This window comes from Prunus avium, chromosome 5 (assembly GCF_965620075.1).
Source record: "Prunus avium chromosome 5, drPruAviu1.hap1.1, whole genome shotgun sequence".
NCBI classification, from domain to species: Eukaryota; Viridiplantae; Streptophyta; class Magnoliopsida; order Rosales; family Rosaceae; genus Prunus; species Prunus avium.
In genome coordinates, this window is record NC_142288.1 from 13,196,507 (window position 1) to 13,223,911 (window position 27,405).

At 37.1% G+C, this 27,405-nt stretch overlaps 3 protein-coding genes across 4 annotated transcripts; 2 read left to right on the plus strand and 1 right to left on the minus strand.

The window, feature by feature from the left end:
* Positions 1-2,340: 2,340 nt before the first annotated feature.
* LOC110752242 (CASP-like protein 2A1) lies at positions 2,341-4,657 on the plus strand. The gene is made up of 3 exons (XM_021952857.2): positions 2,341-2,699; positions 3,563-3,680; positions 4,078-4,657. The coding sequence occupies exons 1-3, from the start codon at positions 2,458-2,460 to the stop codon at positions 4,354-4,356; spliced, it is 639 nt and encodes a 212-aa protein (XP_021808549.1). The 5' UTR covers positions 2,341-2,457; the 3' UTR covers positions 4,357-4,657.
* Positions 4,658-17,464: 12,807 nt separating this feature from the next.
* On the plus strand, positions 17,465-20,035 carry LOC110752245 (protein MODIFYING WALL LIGNIN-1). Its single transcript, XM_021952860.2, has 3 exons — positions 17,465-17,974; positions 18,083-18,312; positions 19,500-20,035. The coding sequence occupies exons 1-3, from the start codon at positions 17,870-17,872 to the stop codon at positions 19,750-19,752; spliced, it is 588 nt and encodes a 195-aa protein (XP_021808552.1). The 5' UTR covers positions 17,465-17,869; the 3' UTR covers positions 19,753-20,035.
* Positions 20,036-20,632: 597 nt separating this feature from the next.
* LOC110752259 (decapping 5-like protein) lies at positions 20,633-27,166 on the minus strand. Of its 2 annotated transcripts, XM_088253284.1 has the most exons (8): positions 26,861-27,166; positions 25,835-25,935; positions 23,494-23,565; positions 22,884-23,366; positions 22,494-22,736; positions 21,351-21,542; positions 21,149-21,256; positions 20,633-21,035 (listed from the first exon to the last, which is right to left on the minus strand). In XM_088253284.1, exons 1-8 carry the CDS (start codon positions 26,985-26,987, stop codon positions 20,892-20,894), a joined length of 1,470 nt encoding a protein of 489 aa, XP_088109410.1. In that variant the 5' UTR covers positions 26,988-27,166; the 3' UTR covers positions 20,633-20,891. The 2 variants fall into 2 exon arrangements, with proteins under 2 accessions (XP_088109410.1, XP_021808565.2); XM_021952873.2 differs by having other exon boundaries at positions 22,494-23,366; positions 26,861-27,165.
* Between the last annotated feature and the right edge of the window lie 239 nt (positions 27,167-27,405).

Consider the following 27,405-nt stretch of genomic DNA (forward strand, 5'->3'; position numbering starts at 1 on the left):
TATTTTCTCAATTTTATTTGTATTCTCTTTCAAGAATGGAACAATATGTTAACTCAATTCTATTATTCTTGTGTTTACAATTAATATATAAATAAAACTTAATTATTTATATTTTTGCACTTTGTATTTGTGAAGCTTATTCGATTGATGGCAAGAAATTTTTAGGGATTAGGTAAGATTTTTTTTATTTAGATTTTAAGCTAAAAATTTTAACTAGCCCACCCACTGAAAAATTCATGGTTCCGTCCTTGGATGGCAGCAACCTCCATGGAAGTGGTCGACTGTCCTTTCCTCCCCATGGCACGAAACATGCTCTAGATACCAAATGGTAGAACCTTAGATCCGAAAAAGGAAATTTGCAGAAAACAGAGAAAAGGAAATTCGATTGTATTTCATTCATGCCTCCCAAGCAAATGAAAAATAGAGTTTATACACTTCCTGATCGTGGCCAGCTAGCAATGCGGAAAGGACAAAGTCGTTATTTTGTGTGAGAATAGCTAGGCGATACTAAGGCAATACGAAGGTGATAGCAAGTAGGCTGGAAAGAGTATTAGGCCCAAGTGGGATTCGGGCCTAACAATATTAGAGAAGAATTTAAAGCTTTCCTTGGCAGTATTCCATGAGATCCCCTGTTTTTTTTTTTTTTTTATGAACCAGGGGCGAAGAACCCCACACAAACAACATTCCATGAGATCTCTTGTTTACTTTGAAAGTCTGCATATTTTATGGATGTGGAGTCAATCATGGGGAAGGTTACACAATAATTACAGTAGGCCTTGTTTACTTAAGAGTTCTCAATCTGATGATGGTCCGGCGGGAGTGAGTGGCTGCAGCAGCGTTCCCAAAGTTGAAGGTTGGGTGGGACGGAGTCACGGAGGTGGGATATTTTGACGACAGTACCTAGATGTGAAAGTTAAGTTTGAAACTTTTTCAATGGTTAAATGTTAAAACTTGGGTGATTAAATTATGACGTGGAAAATGAAATGAATTGCCATGTCGGATGCCACGTCAGTTGGTATCGTTAAATTGATTTATAAGTTGGTGCCTGTAGCATTATTGGTTGTAAATATGAATGCCCCACAACACCAAATTTGGAGGCTATTGAATACAAGGTGAAGACTCATATAGGAGATTTGAGACTGAAGTAAGGAAGGCTTGGACTTTCCTTTCATCTAATTGCATTTTGAGAAATTTATAATAAAACTAATTTCTTGTATTGCATTTATATATAAACCCTAAAATCTATAAATTGAAGAAAGAAAAACCCAAAATGGGCTAGATGTAATATATTTTTTAATTTGAATGATGTGTGAAATATCATTAGAAACTTCGCATTATGATTTTTAGAAAAAGAAAAACAATTGATAGCATTGTTGTAATTTTTTAGTGTTTCAAGGGTTGTATGATGTATTTAGTCGATTTTAAAGGTGAAATGGGTTTTTTTCTTAAGATTTTCTATATTTTGGGCCATATTTATGGGCTTACATGTATAAAGCTCCTGCATTGCCACATGTTGCATGCCTATAAAATGGTACTAGCATACCTTGGAGGAGGAACAAGTCCACAGAAGAGAAAAGCTGAGAATTAGAAAGCTTCAGTGACGACAGATAAATCCTAGAGAAAATTGTATCACAAGATCAGTGAATAAAATTCCACTCGTATATTTTGTTGTGCTCTCACATTATGTCTATTTTATGGTACAATGATGATTGTTTTTGGAGCATTGGGGCCGAAAAAGCCCAAAAGAAAACAAGCTAGGGAACTAGTGAGGGGGGTACCAAACCCAAATCAAACGTTAGTTGGAATGTCCCAATCATATCATACAATATTAAAAGCAAACCAATTAATGAATTAGTTAGTTAGTTTTATGTCAATTGATTTCCAGCTGATTAATATTCAATCCTGGTTGTAACAAATTTTAATCAGGATGGTTTCTCAGTAAACTTGGCTGTCGCCGGAGATCAGAATTCAACCAAATTTGTTTCTAGTGATTCCTTTACATATTTTTTCTATTTTATTTTTAAAAATTTTGTTATGGTAGTTCTTTGATTAACAGTAGCTTCATTAGATTAGAAGCAGGGCAGGCCCTAGTGTGGTGCAACTGGTGCCACTGTACAAGGTCCCCAAATTGTTATATATATATATATATATATGAGTGCATGCACATTGTGGAATTGTTTTGTGGCCCTAGTGGAATTGTCCCCGAATTGCTAAAGTAATAGAGAAGTGTGCGAGATGAGATTTAGAGCCAAAATCATCCCTATAATTGGGATGTGTGTGTATATGTAAGAGAAAGTTATAACATGGGAATGTGTGGTGTGCCTTAATGACATTGAATGCTCCTCACCCACCTCCTTAACTAAAGTTTCCATTATTAAGGAGCTAGCTAGTTCCGGTAGAAGATCATGTTTAGAACCACAAGCTCCAAAAAGGGGAAAGCAAAGCAACAAACTGAAGATGGATATGGCAGAAAAGAAAGAGAAATTTGGAAGTTCTGTAGCAGCTGCAGGCAGTCCAATGGAGATCATAGGGATGGGGCCGAGAGACGAAGATGAAAGCAGTAGCAGTTTCCGCACAGCTGAGACTTTGCTGCGTCTGCTGCCAATTGGTCCTTGTGTGGCGGCTCTTGTGGTGATGCTTCATAACTCCCAGACCAATGACTTTGGCTCTGTTTCCTACTCCCACATCGGAGCTTTCAGGTTTGTTATTAAATCTTCATGCTCTCCATTTCATCACAAGGGTTGTTGTGGTTACAAAAATCTCAAAAATTCTAAACTGAAGATTATACTGGGTTTAGATTTTAATATGACTTAATAACAAATATATGCTTCTTTTTTTTTAATACCAAAAACACATATATATACTCCCCGTACTATTTTATTATTGCTTTTTTTTTTCGTAGTGGGAGAAGAGAAAAAAGTAGGAGAATTTTATTTTGTTTTATTTTTAAGAATTACTGAGTTCCGCTGCACTCCAAAAAAATTATCATACACTTGTTCTTTATCTATTTATATATACATATATATATAAGGCCAAAAAGAAAAATGCATGATAACTATTTTTGAGTGTCAGTAACAACTCCCTCATATTTAATGTAAATTAGAGCATAATTAGAATTTTGGGAAAAATCTGTTGAAGGAGTGTGTAATTTAATAATTAATTGTATACATAGTATATATGGATGAATGACAGCTTGATTATATATATTGAGAAAGATACCTTTGACATCAGGAGCGGAGCTATGCATAGGCCTGATATGGCATGGGCCCCCATCATCTTCTCACCTCTTTGATTGTATAAAGAGTATAGTATAGATCGCATAAAAAATCCCTTAGTTTTAAGCTTGTGGCCCCCCCAAATATCAAATTCTACCTCCGCCACTGTTTGACATTATTGATAATGAAGTGATTATGAAAAGATTTCAAGAGATGAAAACTCGTCGAGGACGATTGTGAATGTATTGGAATGACATATGAGTTATTACTAAAGACTTTGAGATTGACCCTCTTTGATGAATTTACTGACTCCGCCGTTGTATATGTGGATGATGCATGCAATGCAGGTACTTGGTGAATGCCAACGGCATTTGTGCCGGATATTCCCTTCTCACCGCTATCATTGCAGCCAAGCCTCGTTCCCTCACCATGTCCCAAGCCTGGACTTTCTTCTTCCTAGATCATGTAATTAATTCCTTGAATTCCAATTTCAACTCTTTTTATTACTATTATAAGTTACTTTTGGTCCTCGTTGTTTTTTGGATTTTCCAATTTTGTTCATATGGTAATTCAATTCTAACAATTGTCCTTGTAGTTGATATTCTCGCAACTCGGACACGTCCGATAATGTGACCGAATAACTACATGGCTGATATGGGGGTATTTTGGATGAAAATTTGTAATGTGTCCTTCAATTGCGAGGGTATTAAAACTACAAAGATTAACATTGACAGAATTGAAACTATGAGACTAAAGTGATAAAACAGGCAAAAAAACGTGGATCAAAAATGATTTCTCTTTCCTTTTTTGTTGTTGATAAAAATAGAATATGTTAATTTTTTTCTTTTCTTTTTTTGTTTAGGTGCTGACGTACCTAATTCTGGGTGCTGGAGCTGTGTCAATGGAGGTGCTGTACTTGGCATACAAGGGCAATTCAGACGTGGCATGGAGCGCAGCTTGTGGGTCTTTTGGGGGATTCTGTCACAAAGCCACAGCTTCTGTCGCCATTACATTTGTGGTGGTGGCTTGCTATGCACTCATTTCTCTCATTTCCTCCTACAAGCTCTTCAGCAAGTATGAGGCTCCTCACCCTGTGGCCAACCCCATCAAAGGCATTCCGACCGCCACCTTCCACGCTTGATCACCACCGCCACTCTCTCCTTCATTACTATCAATTTCTGTTTTTCTTTTTTCTTTTCCTGAATGAATGCATCAAATAAAATGCTACAATCTGAGCTTGAAGCAATTGATTGTTCTCAATGGCCACACTGAGCAAAAAATCTTCCTATATGTTACAAAGTAGAGCGTATTTGTCTTCTCCATTAAACAAAGTGAAAGAGCTTTGAACCTAGCTGGAAATGTGATCTGCTCGGCAGGGTAGTATTCTATGTAAACTGGCCTTTCATATCTTCTGGCATATAACCCGGCCATTTCAAAGATCATCCTTTGTGTTTCCCCTCTGTTATCCAGGCCATTCACTTCCACCTCATTGATTGTCTGCTGGCCTCCCATTTTCTTGTTCCTGTAGATTGTCCCTTCTATCTTGATCTTCTCTGTTACCTTATGACCTCCAGTTCCTATCTCTGTCTCTTATTCTACCCAGCTCCCAACGATTGAGTTGGTTCCTAGCAGGAAGAACCCGAGGTAACTCAAAGTTAAAGGAATTTGAATCTCTCAAACAGAGAACCCTTCATCTTTGGGTGCGCACAGGCGACCCTTGAAAAAAACAAAAACAAAAAAAAAGAAGGTATCACTGTTAAAAGTCCACTTTCCAATAATTTATTTTCCTTTCATGTACTTTCCTACCAACCAAACAGAAAATAACAAATATAAATTACACAGGCGTTAAAGTTATGGTGGCTTTGAGTAATGAGTTGTTGGTTTTAATTTGGTTTCCAATGAAGTATTAATAGTTGTTGTTTACTTCCAATATCTATTATAGCAAACAACAGAAACAGGAGTCCGATTAAGAGGGGACTACAAGCAAACATACACCACATAAAACGACCACACAAGGTACAAGTTAAACTACAAACAGCAGATAAATGAAAAGAAAGGGACGCTGCCATGGATGGGCGCAATGTTGGAGTTGGCTCGACTAAACGAAGGAAAGAAGGAAGCAACCCAGCATGCAGGCGCTTGAGCGGAACCTGTGATCGGTTCATAATTGTATATCATTTTGTACCCTTCTAGCTTATGATTTGGTTATGTTTTTGAGTTAAACTTGTGCTTTTAATCCTTTTTGTGTTTATCTTTCAGTTCATTGAGCTTTAGGTAATAATGATGGCTTTAGAGAGCATAATTCATGCAATTCAAGCATGTTAAGGCCTAATTTGGATGAATGGATGAAGAGCTTAAAGACAAACTCATTTTGGCTACAGCCCCCTGCCAGTCCAGTTCCGTAGGTCATATTGCAAGCTTTGTTTCAACAACCTACATAGCTCGAATGAGGCCACATTCTTCATGAAAGTTGTTCCAATTGGTGTGTACTATAACATATCCAAAATTCAGCCCCATTGGATAAATCTGGAGTCCGTTACCTAGCAAACACAGAACCATGCTCAGGATGGATCTTATCAGCGCGGAAAATGAGTTAGCAATTTGTTTTGGCCTTAACTTCCTCCTCCGACCTTGGATTGGCCCAAATAACATATGGCTGGAAAGAAGACATTCTGAACTTCAATTTCGAGTGCTTAAAGTCCTAATTTGATTAAGATAAGCCCAAGTTGTAAGCCCTTGAAGTTGCTGGTCATGCTGACCTCAGCATGTGCTGGTTGGATGCTTGGTCATGGTGAGCTAGGTATGAGCTATCATTTCTGGTTGGAAGCTTGGTCATGGTGACATGAAGATGAGCTAGGGCTGCTGGTGGGATCTATTGGTGAAGTGCATCAACCAATTCAAGATTTTCTAATACAAGTGCATCACCCAATTTAGATTTTCTAATACAAGTGCATCAACCATTTCAGATTTTATAAAACAAGTGTTGTATGCATTAGCCATATTGAATTCAGATTTTCACTTCCCCTAGGCCTATAAATAGGGAAGTTCTCTAAGCTTGTAAACACACCCCAAGGGGGGGAGCTCTCAAACACTTCTCTAGAGCTCCCCTCCCTTCTCTCCCTCAAATTCTCTTAGTTTTGCTTTCTAGTTCTCAATTCTAGCTTTCTTTAATGTTTTCTTAGGTGTAATTTATTTTTCTTGTAATGTACATTCTTTCTTAAGTATTCAAGTTTAATTAGTTTCCAAGTTTCAATTATGATTTTTGTTCTTATTCATTATGCTTATAAGTTAATATGCTAGTTTGAATGATTGATCACCATTTAGGCTTGCATGTTAGCTATCTTGGTTTGAATTAAGAGTATACACCATGCTTTAATTCGAATTGAACTATGAATAGGAAGAGTATGTATGGACATTCGACAACAGGGATTAGATACATGCTTGGTTGTTTAAATTGTTCTTCTATGCTTAATGGGTTCCTAATGCTTAATTTTAGGTTAGACAACAAATGATCAAATTAGGGAATTAGGAACACAAGGTTATGACCACACACCATGGCTTAATCATACTTTAGCTAGAATCAATCCATTAATCTAATTGAACTTGGGAACTTATTTGCTTGAGGTATTTCCTTTTTCTTGTTTTATTTATTTCTTTTTTTTATTTCTGTTTTGTGTAGGAGAAATGAATGGGATCATTCAATCACCAATCCTCGTGGGATCGACCTCGCACTTACATACGCTATACTACCGAACGGCTCGTGCACTTGCGAGTATCACAAGTTGAGGATGCAGCTTAATCCATTTTGGTGCAGCTGAATCTACACAACAAGTTTTTGGCGCCGTTGCCGGGGACTGGCAACATAGTTTGGTTCTATTTCTTTTCCCTACTTGTTTTATTTTTATTTTTCATTTTCATGTTTTTCTAGACAATTTCAAGTTTTAAAGTTAATGACGTTAATGGACAAGTTGTGTTTGTAGTCCAACAGAAAAGGACAATTGCCCAACAAGCAAGAGAACTGGGTTTAAGTCCCAGCTTACACAACCCATTGGCGCTTGTTGCTTTGAAGCATGGAATTGGATGTGTGTTGATTTTCCTTTTCATTTTAGTTTTTAGTTCCTAATCCTTTTAATTCCATTTCAAGTTTGTGTGTTTGTTTTAGCAATTGATGACAGCTTAATAAAAATGGAGAGAGATGGCAACCTCAATCATAAGAATGGGAAGTGTGGAGCAATGGGAGAAGTCGCGACCTCCAAGTGCATCACACTCGACCTAATCGCTTCAAGAGGGAGCATTTCAATCCTTTCTCTTTACTTGTTATTATTTTAAATTTCTGTTTCTTTTTTTTATAAAAATTTAAAAAAAATAAAAAATTTAAAAATTTAAAAAGATTTTTCATATGAGCTGACTTATGGTAACTCCAGTGAGCACTTCCGTCAATACAGTGTCTAGGAGTTCTTTAGGCGACACCTTCGGTGTCTAAGAAGTTTGGGTTTTAAGCGGGACCATTGTGACCCCTCCAACCTTCCCGGATCCCCTGGCTGTGTTTTCTGAGGCCCTTAACTGGTCATCCGTGAGTTGCTTATATATTCATTTTTATTTTTTTTTCTTTCTAAACCTTCTTCTTAACTTTTCCCCTTATCATTTACATGTTCTCAATCATCTTTACTTTGCTTTAACATTGAGGACAATGTTTCATTTAAGTTTAGGGGTGCTGGAAAGTTTTTAGCTTTTGTGTTTGTGTCTGAAAACGTAGGCTTCTTCATTGCTACAATTTTTTTTTTCTGCTACTGTTTTGAAAGTTTGGTCCACGTTGTGTTCTTCATTTTTTCATGCTGAATCCAACGACATAAAAAACGTTAAATTTGACCAAGTGGTTTGAAAGTTACATGTCAAAACAGATTATATGTTGAAATTGAGCAAAACAGCAATTTGAAACCTCATGTTTTTCTTTCTGTTTCTTTTCTTTGAGTCATTTTCAGTTTTCCTTCCCACACCAATGATAAATCATGAGTCTAACTTCTAATATGGCTCTTAGGAATTTGATAAGCATTGTGTTAGGTCTGAATCTTATTCTTTTGCTAGCTAAGTCTCACATAATTATGCTTGAGCTTTCTATGCACTTTAGCCATGATTATACAACTCTTGCATGTCTTACCCAATTGTATGCATTTTTGCTTGTGTGATTCACTGGAATGTTAAGTTATAACTAAGATATGATTTAGGCCATCTTTGTTAAGCCTATTTCTTTTTCCTCCATCAACCCATACAATACATATTCCATTGTAAACCCTTTTGTGCCCAAACACTTAGCCATTTCTTTCTATCACCTTATCATCCATTAAACATCCTACCATCTAGGGGACATGTAGAGTATGATTGTATTTCAGATTGTAATGTATTCAAGGCAATAAATGAGCTATTAAAAAAAAATTCAAAGAAAAAGAGAAAAGAAGTGTGGCCAATGTAGTCACGACCCTAGGGTGATATAAGGAGAAATCAAGGTGATCTAGGGTAAAGAGCCGCAAAATTGGGCCAAATATTATACAAAGTATGTAAATGTCAAAATCAAATTGTGAAGTGATTCAATTGCAAAATCTGGTGTTGTGAGCTTTTCAATTTATGTGCCTTACATTTCAAATGTCCATGATCTTGTTTATATGACATGCTCTACTTTGTTCCTTAGACTTTGTGCTTCATTATCCATTACTTTTCTAACCATTACATTACATCCATGAGTAAAGTCCTATTGATTTTGGTTTAGCTTGGCAAACTTGTGTTCATTCTTGCAGGAATTCATATTGTTGTTTGAGAAGCATGAGTTGTATCTTCATGGCTACTTCACACACACACCTTGAGCATGATTTTTGTGAGATTGTGGTAGCACTTGAATAATGTTTAGAACTTCCTTAGTGCTTGTTTTGTTCCTTGTTGAGCCATGTCTATGAAGTTTAACATTTTTGTCCGGTTGGAAGGTTAACGTTTTTGTTTTTTTTTGTTTTTTTTGTTTTTCTTAAGAACTAACAAATCTTTTAAGTTTTCTAATTACTTTGTTTTACAGAGTCAGTAAAACGTTTGTGGGTATCGTATCTGTTAAACCCTCAGGAGACACAACTCCTCCTACTAGGGATGCCTAGAGGTTTAAAGGCTTGTTGCATACGCTCAATGCAATCGAGTTACCTACGAAAGTGGTCTAGTTAACTTCTTATTTTGTTTTATTTTTCTTCGTTTTCCTTTTGTTTTGCTTGAGGACTAGCAAAATCTAGGTTTGGGGGTATTTGATCGGTTCATAATTGTATATCATTTTGTACCCTTCTAGCTTATGATTTGGTTATGTTTTTGAGTTAAACTTGTGCTTTTAATCCTTTTTGTGTTTATCTTTCAGTTCATTGAGCTTTAGGTAATAATGATGGCTTTAGAGAGCATAATTCATGCAATTCAAGCATGTTAAGGCCTAATTTGGATGAATGGATGAAGAGCTTAAAGACAAACTCATTTTGGCTACAGCCCCCTGCCAGTCCAGTTCCGTAGGTCATATTGCAAGCTTTGTTTCAACAACCTACATAGCTCGAATGAGGCCACATTCTTCATGAAAGTTGTTCCAATTGGTGTGTACTATAACATATCCAAAATTCAGCCCCATTGGATAAATCTGGAGTCCGTTACCTAGCAAACACAGAACCATGCTCAGGATGGATCTTATCAGCGCGGAAAATGAGTTAGCAATTTGTTTTGGCCTTAACTTCCTCCTCCGACCTTGGATTGGCCCAAATAACATATGGCTGGAAAGAAGACATTCTGAACTTCAATTTCGAGTGCTTAAAGTCCTAATTTGATTAAGAGAAGCCCAAGTTGTAAGCCCTTGAAGTTGCTGGTCATGCTGACCTCAGCATGTGCTGGTTGGATGCTTGGTCATGGTGAGCTAGGTATGAGCTATCATTTCTGGTTGGAAGCTTGGTCATGGTGACATGAAGATGAGCTAGGGCTGCTGGTGGGATCTATTGGTGAAGTGCATCAACCAATTCAAGATTTTCTAATACAAGTGCATCACCCAATTTAGATTTTCTAATACAAGTGCATCAACCATTTCAGATTTTATAAAACAAGTGTTGTATGCATTAGCCATATTGAATTCAGATTTTCACTTCCCCTAGGCCTATAAATAGGGAAGTTCTCTAAGCTTGTAAACACACCCCAAGGGGGGGAGCTCTCAAACACTTCTCTAGAGCTCCCCTCCCTTCTCTCCCTCAAATTCTCTTAGTTTTGCTTTCTAGTTCTCAATTCTAGCTTTCTTTAATGTTTTCTTAGTTGTAATTTATTTTTCTTGTAATGTACATTCTTTCTTAAGTATTCAAGTTTAATTAGTTTCCAAGTTTCAATTATGATTTTTGTTCTTATTCATTATGCTTATAAGTTAATATGCTAGTTTGAATGATTGATCACCATTTAGGCTTGCATGTTAGCTATCTTGGTTTGAATTAAGAGTATACACCATGCTTTAATTCGAATTGAACTATGAATAGGAAGAGTATGTATGGACATTCGACAACAGGGATTAGATACATGCTTGGTTGTTTAAATTGTTCTTCTATGCTTAATGGGTTCCTAATGCTTAATTTTAGGTTAGACAACAAATGATCAAATTAGGGAATTAGGAACACAAGGTTATGACCACACACCATGGCTTAATCATACTTTAGCTAGAATCAATCCATTAATCTAATTGAACTTGGGAACTTATTTGCTTGAGGTATTTCCTTTTTCTTGTTTTATTTATTTCTTTTTTTTATTTCTGTTTTGTGTAGGAGAAATGAATGGGATCATTCAATCACCAATCCTCGTGGGATCGACCTCGCACTTACATACGCTATACTACCGAACGGCTCGTGCACTTGCGAGTATCACAAGTTGAGGATGCAGCTTAATCCATTTTGGTGCAGCTGAATCTACACAACAACCTGCAGGCGCTCGAGCGGCAGAGGCATGTCGGCGGAGGCGCTTGAGCGGAACCTGCAGGCGCTTGAGCAGCAGAGGCATGTTGGCGGAGGCGCTCGAGCGGGCCTGCGGCGCTCGAGCGGATCACGATTTCCTTTTTTAATACAGGTCAGTTTTTTGGCCTATTTTTGGGAGGTTTTTTAGTTTTCTATTCCTTGAATGATTGTGCTAAAGGCCTACACATATAAATAGGTACTTTAGACTAGGGTTTAGTAAGAGGTTCAAGATATACAAACCTAGGGTGAGAGAAAAAGAGATCTAGAGAGAGAGAGAGAGAGATCAAAGGGAGTTCTTTATTGTAACTAAAGAGATTTTTCTCATACTAGTGAATTTTCTCGGGGATCACCGGAGAGGACGTAGGCACGACGCCGAACCTCTATAAATTCTTGTGTGTTCTTGTATGTGTTTGCTTTTGTGGTTTCATGTGCAATTTATTGCGTAGTCCATCAACGACAAGGTCTTGGAAGTGTTTTCGCACAACACGCAAAACGTCGAAAGTTCATCTGGTTTTACCAACGGGCCCAATAGGAGTCCATTATATGTTCAGGGAGCATTTTTGCTCACCACTTTAACCATAGGTGTACCCTCACCACCATCCTCAATGCTTGACACGTGTCCATAGGTGTAATCATGATTCCATAAATACAAAGCAAAAGTTAACTATGGTTATGTCTATGGACACGTGTCAAGCATTGAGGATGGTGGTGAGGGTACACCTATGGTTAAAGTGGTGAGCAAAAATGCACCCCTAAACCATGCATTGATATTGACCCCACCTTAACCACCTAGATCCAATCCTTGGGTTAGGTTAGGTAGAATTGGCCTCTAAGTGTGGGGTTTTAACTTAAAAGGTCTCGGTGCAATTAGGAGTAGACTACCTATATTTGAATTGTAGATTGTATTCTCTGATGTAGGATTTACACATCATGACTTGTATCAAGCCATCTACACCAACACACCTAGCATTCCTCAAGCACTACGATTCGGAGGGCTTGGAAGACCATCCTTGTCCAAGATCCCAATCAAGGAGGATGGGATCGGTTGACCTAAATAGAGGGGCTCATCCTCGACAAGGATAACTTGGTTAAGTGATCGGCTGCCAATTTGCAGTCCTAGGACCCATGACCAATTACATTCGCGAAAGTTAGAGCTGGAATTTCTGATATTGCATAAAATTGGATAGAGCTGCCACTTGCCCTACGGTATTGAACAATTAAGACAAGACATGGCCTCCTTGGAATCAGATTCAATGACTACTCTGGTGTGCCCCTACTAGACATCAAAGTTACAGCCTTCTAAAATCGCCAGAATCTCCACTTCAATGGTGGAATTTGCAGCAATAGAGCAAGCAAAGCCCGCAGCAAAAACACATCTAGTATCATGTAATACCATTCCAATACATGCCTTGTGGTGCTCAGATTTCAAAGAAGCATCCACATAAATTTTTACAACACCATTTGCAAGAAGGACATAAAGGAGTTTGGGCCTCAAGTGAGGCAGAAAAACTTGTATGAAATGGGGATATCACTGTTTTGCTATCCCTAGCCAATCACAGATTGACACGTGGAAAAGTTATCACATGTGGCATACCGTGATTGACCGGGGATAGCAAAATAGTGCTATCCCCGTTTCATGGAAGTGTTTCTCCAAGTGAGAGGGGTATGCGACTTGCTTTCTTCGAGGCTTGTGCAATAAGGTAGCTACAACAAGCTGCATGTGATTCACAAATTACAACTGTTAGGGCTAGCGGGTGCGATTTGATTGTTGCCTTGCACTGCATTTTCCATATGTTCCAACAAATGTAACCAATATACTAGTCATGATATTGTCCTTGTCTCCCGGATTGCCATTCAAACTCGTAGAGAGGGATAAAAGCCATATGTCCAGCATAGTGATAGTTCTTTTATCAATCCGCATATTGAGATGGCTGCCAAACCAGATAGGCTCCACCCAGGGACATCGAAGCAGCATATGTTCAACGAATTTGCTTTCATCACCACACTTGGGGAACATTGGAGAAATCCCAATCTTTCTTCGGAAAAGATTAGCCTTTGTAGCAAGACAGCTCCTCAAGGTTCTCCAGAGAAAGTTTTGAATTTTTGAGGGAGCTTTTAAATTCTAAACTAGCTTCCATACCTCCTTATCACATGACTGCCATTCGAAACCTGCGAGAGAGCCTCATTCTTTATCAAATCTCTCCCTTGCAATAGGCTTGCCCACAACCAAGAAGCAAGTCTGTTAAATTTAATACACACTTGAAGAGTTTAGAAAAATCTAGAAAAAATTAGAAAACTCAAGAAAAGTCTACCAAAGTTAAGCTTTAATAATTGTTGTAAGCTCCTAGAAAATTCTTAATAAAAATCTTGTAATAAAGTAATAATATTATAATGTAGTGGCTATGAGAAGAAGCCATGTCCACCGACATGGACAATGGCTGCAGGACAATGGCAGCAGCTTTTGTGTATAAATAGATGATGTCTCTTGTACAAAAGCTAAGAGAGAAAAAAGGCCAAATAGCCACCAAAAAGTGAAAAAGGCCAATAAGCCTAGTAAACAATTTCTAGTTGTTGAAGGCCAATAAGCCTAGCCTTGTATAAAGCCTTATACCCATTTATTGTGGAATAAATAAAATCACTTTGTTGTTCACCTTTTCACCCTAAAAACCCAACAAGTGGTATCATAGCAAAGCTCGATCACCTTGGGCGTAAGGGTTCGATATAGTCCTCCATCATGTCTACCGCTAGCCAAACTTCTATCCCATTTCCAATCTTCGTTGGAGAAAATTATGATTTCTGGAGCATCAAGATGAAGACTTATTTTATGTCTCAAGATTTATGGGACATAGTTCATAATGGCTTCAATAATCCAGAAAATCCAACTGCGGAACAATTAAGGCAGCTAAAGAAAGATCAGCAGAAGGATGCAAAGGCTCTATTTGCGCTGCAACAAGCTTTGGATGACACTATTTTTCCAAGGATTATGGGAGCCACAACATCAAAAGAAGCATGGGATACTTTGAAGGAGGAGTTTCAAGGAAATGCCAAGGTACGTGCAGTTAAACTACAAACTTTGAGAAGAGATTTTGAAAATATTAAAATGAAAGATTCTGAGACCACACAAGAATACTATGCTAGAGTGAAAGAAATAGTTAATCAATTGAGAGCCTATGGAGAACAAGTTTATGATTCAAGAATTGTAGAAAAAATACTTATCAGTCTCACTAATAAGTATGATCCACTAGTAACTGCTATTGAACAGACAAAAGATATAACTAGTCTGTCAATGACAGAATTAATGGGCTCTCTAGAAGCATATGAAAAAAGACTGAGTAGGCGAAATGAAAGTCCAGTTGAAAGTGCCTTCCAGTCGAAACTAAATTTAAGGTCTCAGAAGTCTATAGATGATGAAAGAAAATTTAAAGAAAATTCTAGAGAAGTAGAAAATGAACCCAAAAATAATTGGGAAAATAAAAGAGAAATTGTAGAGAGGAAAGACTATCCTCCGTGTAGGGTTTGCAAAAAGACAAGCCACCAAGAGAAACATTGTTGGTACCGAGGCATACCAAAATGCTGGAACTGCAAAAGATTTGGGCATATAGAAAAAGATTGTCGATTCAAGAAAAACTATCAAGCTAACTACACAGAAGAAAATGATAAGTACGAGCATGTGTTCTATGCATGTCTAGCACCATCAGAAAAAGTCGACACAAATTGGCATATCAATAGCAGTGGCAATGACTGGAAGACAGAGACTGCAGCTCAATTATCATCAGGAGCAAAGAATATGGCATCAACAAGATCAGAATATCTAGCAATATAGCTCCAAGTGTGCATTAAGGAGAAGTGTTAAATTTAATACACACTTGAAGAGTTTAGAAAAATCTAGAAAAAATTAGAAAACTCAAGAAAAGTCTACCAAATTTAAGCTTTAATAATTGTTGTAAGCTTCTAGAAAATTCTTAATAAAAATCTTATAATAAAGTAATAATATTATAATGTAGTGGCTATGAGAAGAGGACAATGGCTGCAGGACAATGGCGGCAGCTTTTGTGTATAAATAGATAATGTCTCTTGTACAAAAGCTAAGAGAGAAAAAAGTCCAAATAGCCACCAAAAAGTGAAAAAGGCCAATAAGCCTAGTAAACAATTTCTAGTTGTTGAAGGCCAATAAGCCTAGTCTTGTATAAAGCCTTGTACCCATCTATTGTGGAATAAATAAAATCACTTTGTTGTTCACCTTTTCACCCTAAAAACCCAACAAAGTCCCCCCTTTTTAGCTTTAAAAAAATAGTATTAGGAAAATATCGAGCTTTAAGAGTTTGAGCCTAGTAGCGGATGCACTAAGGGACAAAAGGGGTTGCACGACCTCTTGGATGACAAAAAAAAGGGTTGTGGAAGTCTCAGGTGACCCCTTGGCTAGTAGCTGCTCAACCCCAAGTGTGCACACAACCTGCTTGATGAAAGTCCCCAAAGGCCAAAGCCTTGCACAAATTAGCGCCCAACTGCTGCACCCGCAAGGTTCTAATTTGTTTTTAAGTGGCTGGCCAAAACGACGTCGTTTTGGTCCAGGTGCATTCAAATTTTTTTTTTAATGACCCGACCTCAAAATTATGTCGTTTTGAGCTAGGCTTTAGAAATAAATAAATAAATAAAAGGAACAGCACAACAGCATCTCCCCTCTTTACTCGACTATGAATCCACCCAAACGCTTACCCCCAATTCCTTTCACCCAAAAAAAACCCTCCAATTCCTCTCTCTATTTGCCTCCTCTTTGAATTCTTGGGAAGGAACTCATCAACTCCTTGCAAGACCAAGTCCTTTTCTAACCCTTTTATTTTTCAAGTTTTTTTTGCTTTCTCTTTTCTAATCCTTCTTTTTCATGCAGATCGAAAAATAATCTTTCCTTTTTTGTTCGTTTTATTTGACAAAAAATAGTGATTTGTTTTTATGGATAAAATTTCAGATAATGTATGTCAAGGCAATTAAATCATTTATGGTCCCTCCTTTTTACACACACTACACAGATACTAGGATTCGAACCCAAAACCTTTTATGAGGGAGCAATTGCTCCAAACTACTACACTACGGGTCCTTTACCATTATTTGGATTGTCTACTTTCTTAGCAATTAATGTCAATATAAGAGTGTTATTTCTATCCCAAATTTTTTTAAGAACTTTTACATTATGATCCCTTGGGGTAAAAGAGGGTGGATTGGTTTTAGTCTATCCCTATGTATTTGCTATGCAAATGTCGTATGGCTCAAAGCCTCGAAAGCGAAGGGATGAGGAGAGGTAGTATAGGATAAGTGAGAAATTGCATAAGAGAGATGTCAGAGGGGAGAGAAATCCATACAATTTCTTAGTTTTATATGTTATTTCAAATTCTACTCTAGCCTAGTGAAAAAGGGTCTCAACTTGCATACCAGTGGTCTCAAGTTCAGACTCCCATGACACGTTAGTTAGTAGTGTGTGTGTGAGAAACTCACGTCCCCTATTTAGATTTATCGCTTGTATTATTATTATTATTATTATTATTTTAAGTCCCAATGAATTTCCTTCATATCTAAATCAGCTCTAAAAATTGGGCCCAAACATTTAAATTTGGGTTCTCAAATCCAAATCCACCTAAACAAACGAGCCATGGAGTTTTTAGACAACCCAAATGAAGCATGTGGAGCACTTATGCCTGAAAGACAAAGGGAAGGGACATCTCTTTCAATTATAAATTGTGTCTTAATTAGTTTTCAAAATCCACCTACTAGCCAGCCATCCTTCCTTTATGGCATCCACAAATCTTTCCCTTGAAGGTTAAACGAATAAAATTGAAATCAAAAGTTGCACCTCTCACTCTTATGAAAGAACACCAAAGAATCCTCAAACGGTGGGAACCGTAGTAAATCAATGCTTCTAATTACAAAATTATACTTTATCGAAATGAAGTGCGGTTCTAAAACAATGGTCCCCATCCCATACCATACTAGTGTGTGAGAGACACCAAATATTTCTTATTTTCACTTGGAATAATGTTAATAATAATAATAATACAAAAAATTATTTGGTAATTAGTAAAAAGAAAGGCCTTTTCTTTTCTTTTTGGACAAATTGATATCCCACATATTCTTAGAAAAATTGAACTCGAGTGTAAGAAAAGGACACACTACTTTAGCCAAATGACCTAATCTATGTGACTACATCTACCAAAAAAAATGACTTCGTTTTAGAGTCATCCCAAGTCTAAAGCCGCGTTAAATCCGTCCGTGATTTTCTTCGTATAATTCTTCAAATCCCTGATGAGTTGCGCATCTCAATAGTGAAGCCGTTGACTAGCACCAATTTTAAAATAGATATTTAGGTGCTTAGTCTGATCCAAAGCTTAGCACAATATTCCAAAACCGTCTAATACGTAAACCGAATGGTATCTCTCTCCACCTCCAAAGCAATGGAAGAATTGTTTGGGAGAAGAAAGTCTCAACAACAACTAGAGAGGAAGAAGACTGGTACCTACCTGCTGTCTACACCTAAACCCAAAAGCCCACCATCACCACCACCAAATATTATATTTTCAATACTTTGAGTAAAATCCAAGACCCCTCCTCCTCCTCCTCTGTTTATAATTTCAAGCTTCTCTCAATAAGCTCTCAGCATCCTTCTCAATTCTCATGGAGAAACACCAATATGAGTTGGTGCTAATTCTTTTTGTAGTTGCCTCCCTTGGCCTTGTCTCCTTCATATCATGCATAGCCGCAGAGATTAAGAAAACAAAGGTACATACATACATACATGCATAAATACATTACATAAACACACTTTTGATCTTAATAATAATAATTACTAGTTTAATTTTTTGATCAATTGTGGTATTTGATTTGCAGGAGGAGGAGCTGAGGGTGGTTGGAAGACTCTGTCATTTGCCAGAAAGTCAGGCATTTGGGTTTGGAGTTGCAGCCTTGATATGTTTGTTTGCAGCTCAGATGGTGGGGAATTTGATAGTTTGCACTTATTTTTGTTCAAGAGAGAGAAAGAAGAAGAGTGGTAGTGATTTCAGTATCAGTTCCAAAGCAAAAACACCAACGATTTGGATGGCTCTTGTGTGCATCTCTTGGTAGGTTTTCAATCTCCTCCTCAATATCTATCCCTTTGGTTTACGGCTGACAAGTTCCTACCGTATACGCAATATAAGAAAATAGCTGCCTGCTACAATTTTTATTTCTATTTCTCCTCTTGATCCTTCATGATTGAAATTTCAGAAATTGAGATAAAATAAACTATCCAACCCCAGATAAGGCCATAACCAGTTCCGCCTGTTTTAAGACGTTTCTCAATGTGGGTCACCTTTACTTGGAAACTAGAGTGGGTTTGGGGAGACCACACATTTCTTAGCTTAATTGCTTTAGTACCCCTTCAAACTATAGTTAAATTTCACATTGCAATTTGAAAATTCAAAGTGACCCACTTTACATGCTTTACTGATTTTTTGCGTCTCACTTTATCTTTCACCGTTAGACCATCTCCAGTCATGGGCTATTTCCCAAATATAGCCTTAAAATAATGCAAAACCCATCTCCAGCCATGGGCTAAATAAAATTTTGGCCAAATTTGGAGGGCCACATTTGGCCCTTTAGCCCAACTAGGCCACATATAGCCCACCTTTAGTCTAGGCCAAATTTTTGTGGGCCCATGCATTTTCTTTTTAAAAGCCAATAGTAAAGTAAGTTGATGTGATAGCTGGATATATATAATAAAATATGAAGGATCCTAAAATATAGCCCTACATGGCTGGAGATGGAAAAATTTAGCCCTGCACTATTTTTTAAAAAATTAATATTTTGGAGGGCTAAATTTTTAGCCCTGGACTACATTTAGCCCTATGACTGGAGATGGCCTCAAGTCTGTCAAAAAATCCGTTGCAAACGCTAACATGTGACATATATTTTGGTACAACAATGGGTCTCACTAATGTCACGTCAACGTTTTTAACGGACTTTTTAATAGACTTTAACGGTGGAGGGTAAAATAAGACGCAAAACATCAGTAAATGGTACAAGTTGGGTCATTTTGAATCTCGAAAGGCAATGTGAGATTTGACCATAATTTCAAGATGCAATAAAGCAATTAAGCCTATTTTCTTCTTCAAACCCCAAAAAAAAAAAATGAAAAAAATAGTTCCTAAGAAAATGGACAGATCAGCTCTCAGCTGGAAGTGTCTCAATTTAAGAAACATTAATAAGACATGAGAACGGGAAAACGCGGATTGAGATAATGAATTTTGGAAATGGGCCATTGTTGCAGGACCAGCTTTGTAATAGCAGTCACATTGCTGAGCGCAGCAACTAGCATGAGCAGAGACCAACCCTACGGACAAGGATGGCTGGATGGCCAATGCTACTTTGTCAAACAAGGAATATATATTGGCTCAGGAATTCTGGTTCTAATTGCAATTGGTTCCACGCTCGGCTTAATCATCATCACAACCATGAGGAAGACCCAAGTTGATGAAGGTTCTAAAGTAAAAGAGCAAAGCAAGTTGAACACAAAGTCATAGAGAATAAAGACAACTTTTGGGGTAGAGTACCAATTCCTCTCCCCACCACAGACATGAGTTATGTCAATTGGTCAAGGCAGTGTGCTCACCCATTGCACCGAGTTCAATCGCCCTCCCCGTAAATTAGAATAGTTTAAACTATCACTTTGTCAAACAAAATACAACAGGACACACCAATCTACTAAATTGAAAATGTATAGTATAGCCCAAACCTCCAACTTCCGAAGGATGCACTACAATTTTTATTTTTATTAATACACAAAAGGGCATGGTTTGTTATGAATTTCTATAAAGTCTACTCTTTGGTCATATGACCCAAAAGAAAAAAAGGTTGCCAAAACATGAAAATGTCAGACCTTGAAATGCACCCTAAGAATGTTTATTAACAATTTCCATTGTATCCATTGTTTGTTACCTGACCAAAAAAATAATACTTGACAAAAGAAATACTTTTCAAAATGATCTTTGCATTCAGTGGATTGAAAAGAGCAACCACCTTGGAACCCAACCCACTAAAGAAAAGCACTATCTACTTATTTACTTACAACCTCATCTGCCTGACTCCACTGCGTACAATTAACAATTCTACTAGAAAGGGATCTTCAACAAAAGGAGGACAAATAATGACACAAAGAAAGAGAGGAAATGATTTTATTTATGTTTTTAAAGGAAAGGGGAGGTAATTATTCCTATTAATTAAATGAAACATATGCAGTTTATTCTTAAATTTATTATTTAGATGTGTGGCAACCAAAGTTTAAGCAACCCACAATGGTGCTCCAGCATGTGTTCCTTAAAAAAAACATGCAAGCGATTCTCTCTTGCAAAGACATTCTAGAGAGAGAGAGAGAGAGAGAGAGAGAGAGAGAGAGAGCAGAAGTAAAAACTACACCAGCATTTGATTTCTCTTTCTACTGATTGTATAATGGACAATATTTGCATTAAACAAGGGAAGCAAAGGCCAGTTCATGGGCACTAAAACGGTATGAACCAGCCGAATCCTCTAACATACATGAAGATCTCAAAATGTCCACAACATTTACCTTTGAGATTCAGTCCTCAATGTCTAGAATGAGGTAAAAAGAAACCATAGACACGCAATCATGGACCTTGAGTGAACATTGAAACACAAATTGACATTAGAAGGGCATGTTCCCACCACGTCCCCTCCCGCCGTAGCCATAACCCCTTCCCCATTGATATGGACCGCGGTAATTACCACCACGTCCAGCACCATAACCACCATAGCCAAGATTATATCTCTGCTGGAAATTTCCAAATGTCTGGAAAAGAAATAATGACACAAAATTACTAAATCACCCAACTATGACTTACTATCACTTTTGTATGTAATATTCAATAAGAGAAAAAAAAAAAGAACAATAACTTGGCAAACCTCAGTATCCTGCCTCATTCTCTCAGAAAACCTATGTCCATTCCTTCCTCCACGGTTGAGCGAATTACATGAAATTGTGTCAAAGAAATCATCCTTGTTATACGCAGGCTACATGAAACAAACAAAAAATAATGAATTATCAATAGTTCACAATTTGCACTGGACTGCTAAACGATCCAGTGTATAACAATCCATGTCCTACCTTTGTGTTGGGTATCTGGCCAGAACCTTCTTTGACATCCACACATTGACCAGTTCCACTATTATCCACTCTTTCTGTTTGGTCACTTTGTTTTTCCTTTCCTAGGTAACCCCATACTTCATCTTTCTTAAACTTCTCATTCATGGCTAGAAAATCAAACTCCTCAGTATACGGTGTAGCTGAGTATGGAGACTGCATTATATAACAGAACAATGAAATAGATTACCAGAATGCCAAGTCATGATATTTAATCCAGGAAACATCTAGAAATTAAAACAAATAGAACTATGCTTCTGCTGACGTTAATATTTTCAGTAAGATACGAAAGGAAAATAACATGCATATTTCCCCTAAGCACAACAAGAATGCTCAATATACCGACAGCAAGATGGCATGACAAACTGGATCATAAAACCATACTTCCATGTGGTAATGCACTTCTAAATGTACACCACACTTCCACTACTTTTAAGTGCATGCATCCATATCAAGTAGAGAAATGTGTGCTTCAGAATGCAATTACACACTTCTAAGATTTCTGGTCAAGCTTCCTTCCAAAATCACTTGTTTCTGCCTCGATCCATTCCACACACGCACACAACCACACCAGCAAGCAAAAAGCACAACAAACATGGAGGTCATTGTGTGATAATTCCAGCCCCAAAATATATATTATACATAGCAAAAAAACTATTAGAGTTAAATATATGATCAGTTATACTGTATACAGGGCCTAAATACAAGCATTTGATCATCCAAAAAAACATCATCACCTTAGTTCTAATAACATTCCTCTTTTTAGTAAGTCACAATTGCTAAAATAAAACTGTTTCCATATACTTTTCATCTTGGCGGGAAGTTTCCTTGAAAGTATAAAGATTTTCTTATTTTTCAGTAGTCAAGATAAACCTAGATATATGGGATTCTGATAGTTCATAAACACACAGAGCACATTAAAATGCAGAAATATGAGGTCTAAGTCTAGTATGCAGAATTTCACAGAGCCTTCATTATGGAAGCACTAACATATTTGGATTATAAAACACAATCAATTGCATTAATATCTGAAAACAGACAAGGATTAAAAAAGAGAAAAGTAGTTATCAGAAAGTATACGCAGACAATGCAACTTTCGAATCTCACCTGTTGGGAAGTGGGCAACGGCAATAATGGTGCTCGAGTTACAGGAGGAATCAAGGATGAAGATCCAGATGAGGTTGGCATCAAAATGCCGATATCCCTTCCATCAAGGTAGAGTTTCTGTGAGGAAGAAAGTATGTGCGATCTAGATGGTGCCAATTGATCAGGAGTTAACAAAGATGGGGGTGGTGTTAGCAAGGGACCTTGATCAGAACCCACAGAAAACAATCCAGGATAAGGCATGGACTGTGCAGGTAGAACAGGTACTGAATCAGAAACAGCTTTAGTAGCAATTTGTGTTTCAATTATGTCTAAGTCTTGGCAAGGTGAAGGCAACGAAGACATAGTTAGTCGGCTAGCATTTAGAGGTATAGAATGAGATGGTAAAGATACCTGTGCAGCCAAGGACGTAGGCATATCAAGAGAAGAAAAATGTACAGGAGGGACAGAGGTAGAAAAGTTTGGATGTACAAAAGTTGGTGTAGAAGACGAAATTATAGGGGTCAGAGATTCTGATGTAGTGGCCAAGCCAACAGCTATAGATGCGTGATTTTCAGGAGCCTTATTCTGCATTGTCAAGGGCTGTGGAGATTGCAAAGGAATACGGTGATGTGGATGATCAGACATATCAAGTGATGCCCCATTGTATCCTTGCCAATACATCGGAAAAGAAAGTGCTGGAGGACTAGCAATATGAGTAAAAGAGGAATGTCCTGATGTACCAACTTCAATTGAAGAACTATATGAAGGCAATACACCAATATGGCCTCTACTAGTCAAAGCAGGGGTATCCTGCCAATGAGTTGTTTCTACCAAATTCTTACCTCCACCTAATGCTGATGGTGGAGAACTTACAGGCACCCCAGCATAGTGTGACTGCAAAGAAAATAAATAAATATATAAATCATATTTTCCAATTTACTCAGAGATTATAAATGCATATGTCATTTTATGTGCGAGTGTGTCTGCATGTGCGCAAAGGTATGTAACCAAGTGGCAATACCTGTATAATAGCAGGATCATCATGAGTTTGTTCTTCTCTTTGAGCAGGCGGATGAGACTTAACTTGCAAATCCTATAATTGTGAAAATAGGCACATTTTCAGTACATGAATAGTCTATCATATTTAGCATCCCAATATGTTCATTTGTTTAATTGTCTAGGCATGTTTTCATCAAAATGAGATCTCGTTCATCAACATCAGTCATAAAATTATCTCATGCTCTAAGAGAAATCTAGCAAAAAAAATGCACGTCTGTGTTCTGGGAGAGAGGGAAGGGTAGAGAGTGAGGGAGTGAGTGAGTGAGTGTGTGTGTGTGTGTGTGTGTGTGTGTGTGTGTGAGAGAGAGAGAGAGAGAGAGAGAGAGAGAGAGAGAGAGAGAGAGAGAGCTAGTTGAAGTATCACCTTCCATGCCACATAAAAATTAATAAAACAGAGGGAAGAAGAGGGAAAGGAACAATAATATACTCAAGGTGATGCTGATAAAGATGTCAGTTTGAACATCACAGGGGGTCTCATGCCTCAAAAGGTCACGGAAACCACAAGTAGGATAAAAAGGCCGGATACATGCAATAATTTTCATACAACATAGAGAAGAAAACCAATTAAAAGGCCGGTCACACAGAACATTGCATGCTCAAGTTTCTCAGTTTCCCCATTATATAATTAAAGAAATTGTTGACAGATCTGCACTTTTTTTTCTTTATAATGAGCTAGATCAGTAAGAATTTAAGATCAACCAAAACAGCTAAAGAGTGAAGTAGAGGCTTTTAAAGAGGTTTACAGAGATATTATACACACACACACACACACACAGAGCAGGGTAATCTCTTTGTCTATGTTACATACTAAAAATTCAAAGAGCAGCATGCCTTTCACCAAAAAAAAAAAAAAAAAAAAGGAGCAACGTGCCTGAAGAAATCCGTGCATCACAATCTGTGATTATCATATAATTAGTAGCCTCTAAAGAATCTAGAACCTTCCCCAGCTACCTTCAATGGGACATTAAACTTCCAATATCGTTTTTAACATCCCTAACCCAACTCCACAAAGAATGATATGCAGCTACACTCTAAACTTCTACTTAGTTGTTCTTGGATTTTTGTTTTCAGCCATGACTTAACAATGATTCTTGTGAGAACGTATGATAATTTTCATGTTGATTTGGAGAGCCTACAGTTACCCTTTTGTTACCCTTTTGAAACACCTTCATGTGCTCAGATTAGTCCTAGATCTTCAAGCCTAGGGCTATGAACCCTGCTGCTGATGGTCGTCTTCACCTCACTTCAACCTTTTCAACAAGCATGAATGGCACTACCCGAGTGTTAATAAAATTTCAAATTCTTGTAGCCAGAAAAATGATGTAAGTAGGTTTGTACCAATTTAGGACCTTCCCATTTTATTTCAACTTTGGGATTTTTATCTTATATTGGGTTTCATTAATTTAAATTAAGATTTCTTAAACTATTAGGATCCATATTTCTATTGCTGTCAGGATTTCCTTAGCAGATTTGGACTGCCGATTATATATAATAGGCCTCAAAAAAACCAAAGATGACTGGGATTAGGAACTATTATCAAAATCGAAACCCTAACCACTTCCTCTCTTCCTCTCCTTCCATTTCTCCCTCCTCTATTTCTTCCTCTAATGCAACAATGTAATAGATACAAATATCTACATCATAAAGGAGTTTTGATTGATGATATTATCCAATGGGAGAACAAAATGCCAACAAAGTTAAGGATGAATGCAAGAAGATAATTTTGTGTGTAGGCAAAATCTTAAGTTTAAATTATATTTAATTAACATGGAACTTGGGGGCTAGTAATTTATTAGCTTTATTGATAATTGATATGCGACTATAATCTTAAAGGATTGCATATATAAACTGGCCTTATTATGATTGGAATTTCATACTTTCACCTATCTGATTTGATAACAAAGAATTTGAGTTTATCCTAACTTGGCCTTCTCTTTCTCAGTCTCTTCCATCTCTCGTTCTTCTCTGCTTAGACCTCTATCATGTGTTTTTCTCTGGTTCTCCCTATTTTCTAACTACTTCTCTTCTGGTTCTACATCAATTTAGAATCAGAAAAATTTGTCTCTTCCAGTAAACTTACAAATTACAAGCATGGTATAAAGGAAATTTACAATGAAGATAAAGAATAAACAAAAAAAAAAAAATAGAAATTACAATGACATTTCCAAGACAAAAAATTTTAAAATTAAAATTAAATAAATAAAATAAAAACCTGCCACCTCAAAGCAAGAACTAACAAAATAAATAAAAGGAAAATGAGATAAGAGTAAACAGTAATCAAGTATACTATGTCTCCCTCTTACCTTAATGTCACTTGCTCTAAACAGAATATATTCATAAACCTTATCATTTGGAGGAACTTGTGGGCCATCCTTCTTACGCCCCTCTGTTCCATATGACCTAACTGCAATATCAAACAGAAGTCCATACATTCAAAATGTTTGATTTCCCAACTATAGAAGACAAGAAGAGTTTTATGTAACTTATGCCTACAAATGTTTTAATTTTAACTAAATTCAGGTATGAGACTGTAAACCAGGTGTGCTAAAATGTTGTCTATGCACACAAGTTGTATGCACAACATAAGTAGAACAGATAGCAATTTCACTTAAGTGCAACTAGTGTATAAAATAGTCTTTGAAAAAATAGAATATTACTTGATAGAAAACTTAAGACATTGTAAACATTGAACTGAGTCATCTCTTTCTCTTTCTCATTTTATTACCTAGAAGATCTCAAGACATTAAGAACATTGTACGATGTTGACCGCAGAACATTAATAACAAAGTTAACCCTTAGTACTGTAACTTACAAGTTTCGACTCAATATAAAAAGATATGGTGAAAGATTACATCTAATGAGTATGATGAAAACTTTATCATGAAAAAACAATTAGATTGCAAGCAATACGTTCTCTAAAATACTGCTTTATTTTCAAGCTCACAGAAGGATTTCTTGCCAAACTAAATAATTTGTGGCAAGAATTTATTGGCCAATTAAACCCCGTTCCTTAAGTACTGACAGATATAAACTACAACAACTAAGCAGCACAAAATACAGTCATTTATACACATTTGAGATTATGTTTCTTATAGAAATTACATACACTGCCAGAAATATGATCCAAATAACAAATATATAAGAACTTCACAAGCATACATACTTGTATATGCACACACAGAGATTTGCGAAAAAAAAAACAGGGAAAAAACTAAACCCTAGCCTAGCGTAAGGGACATTTTATCAATCAAACAGACATGCGATCATATCTGTAAATGTGAAAGTGCGAAAATCACAGACAGACGAAGAAATGGAAAAGCGAAACGTACCGTTTTTGAGGCCAATGGAGGAGTCTTGGACGCTGAGGAAGTAGAGAACCCCTTCGTAACGTATTTCGTACTTGGAAATTAGGCTTATGAGGCTCCCAATGTACGAATCTGCCGATTCAGTCGCCATTGAGATGAGTTTAAGGAGAGCGAAGGAAAGTCGAGGAAAATGAAATGAAATTTTCTCAGAACCGTTGCTGTTTTTTTCCAGATTAGGGTTTGGGCTTTGTCTGTATCTTCCCCTTCAGGGAAAGTCGGTTTAAAAGCGCCAAAGAATCAGACTGTTACCACCGAATGAAAAATAGCCGGGTGAAGCGAAATCTTTTTGTTTTTTCTTTTCAAAGTTAATTTGGAGGCGCATTAGCCACGTGGCACAATTTTGGGTACCGAATACGAATACCCTAAACAAAGTTTCCTGTTTGCAATTTTTCACAAACGAAAACTGGAAACTGAAAATTGGTTTTCAAATGGGTTCATTTTTTTATGTTCCTCCTTATTTTCAAAATACTGGTAATTTTTAAATGCAACTCTAAAATGTTTTCATTCTT

Bases quoted from the DNA above. Each gene is read 5' to 3' on its own strand.
- LOC110752242 (XM_021952857.2), top strand. From the start codon at position 2,458: ATGGATATGGCAGAAAAGAAAGAGAAATTTGGAAGTTCTGTAGCAGCT. The intron at 2,700-3,562 runs GTTTGTTATTAA...CATGCAATGCAG, and splicing joins TCCCACATCGGAGCTTTCAG to GTACTTGGTGAATGCCAACG. The intron at 3,681-4,077 runs GTAATTAATTCC...TTTTTTGTTTAG, and splicing joins CTTTCTTCTTCCTAGATCAT to GTGCTGACGTACCTAATTCT.
- LOC110752245 (XM_021952860.2), top strand. From the start codon at position 17,870: ATGGAGAAACACCAATATGAGTTGGTGCTAATTCTTTTTGTAGTTGCC. The intron at 17,975-18,082 runs GTACATACATAC...TTTGATTTGCAG, and splicing joins CAGAGATTAAGAAAACAAAG to GAGGAGGAGCTGAGGGTGGT. The intron at 18,313-19,499 runs GTAGGTTTTCAA...CCATTGTTGCAG, and splicing joins GCTCTTGTGTGCATCTCTTG to GACCAGCTTTGTAATAGCAG.
- LOC110752259 (XM_021952873.2), bottom strand. From the start codon at position 26,987: ATGGCGACTGAATCGGCAGATTCGTACATTGGGAGCCTCATAAGCCTA. The intron at 23,566-25,834 runs GTAAGAGGGAGA...TCACAATTATAG, and splicing joins TTAGAGCAAGTGACATTAAG to GATTTGCAAGTTAAGTCTCA. The intron at 23,367-23,493 runs GTATTGCCACTT...TTTTCTTTGCAG, and splicing joins ATGATCCTGCTATTATACAG to TCACACTATGCTGGGGTGCC.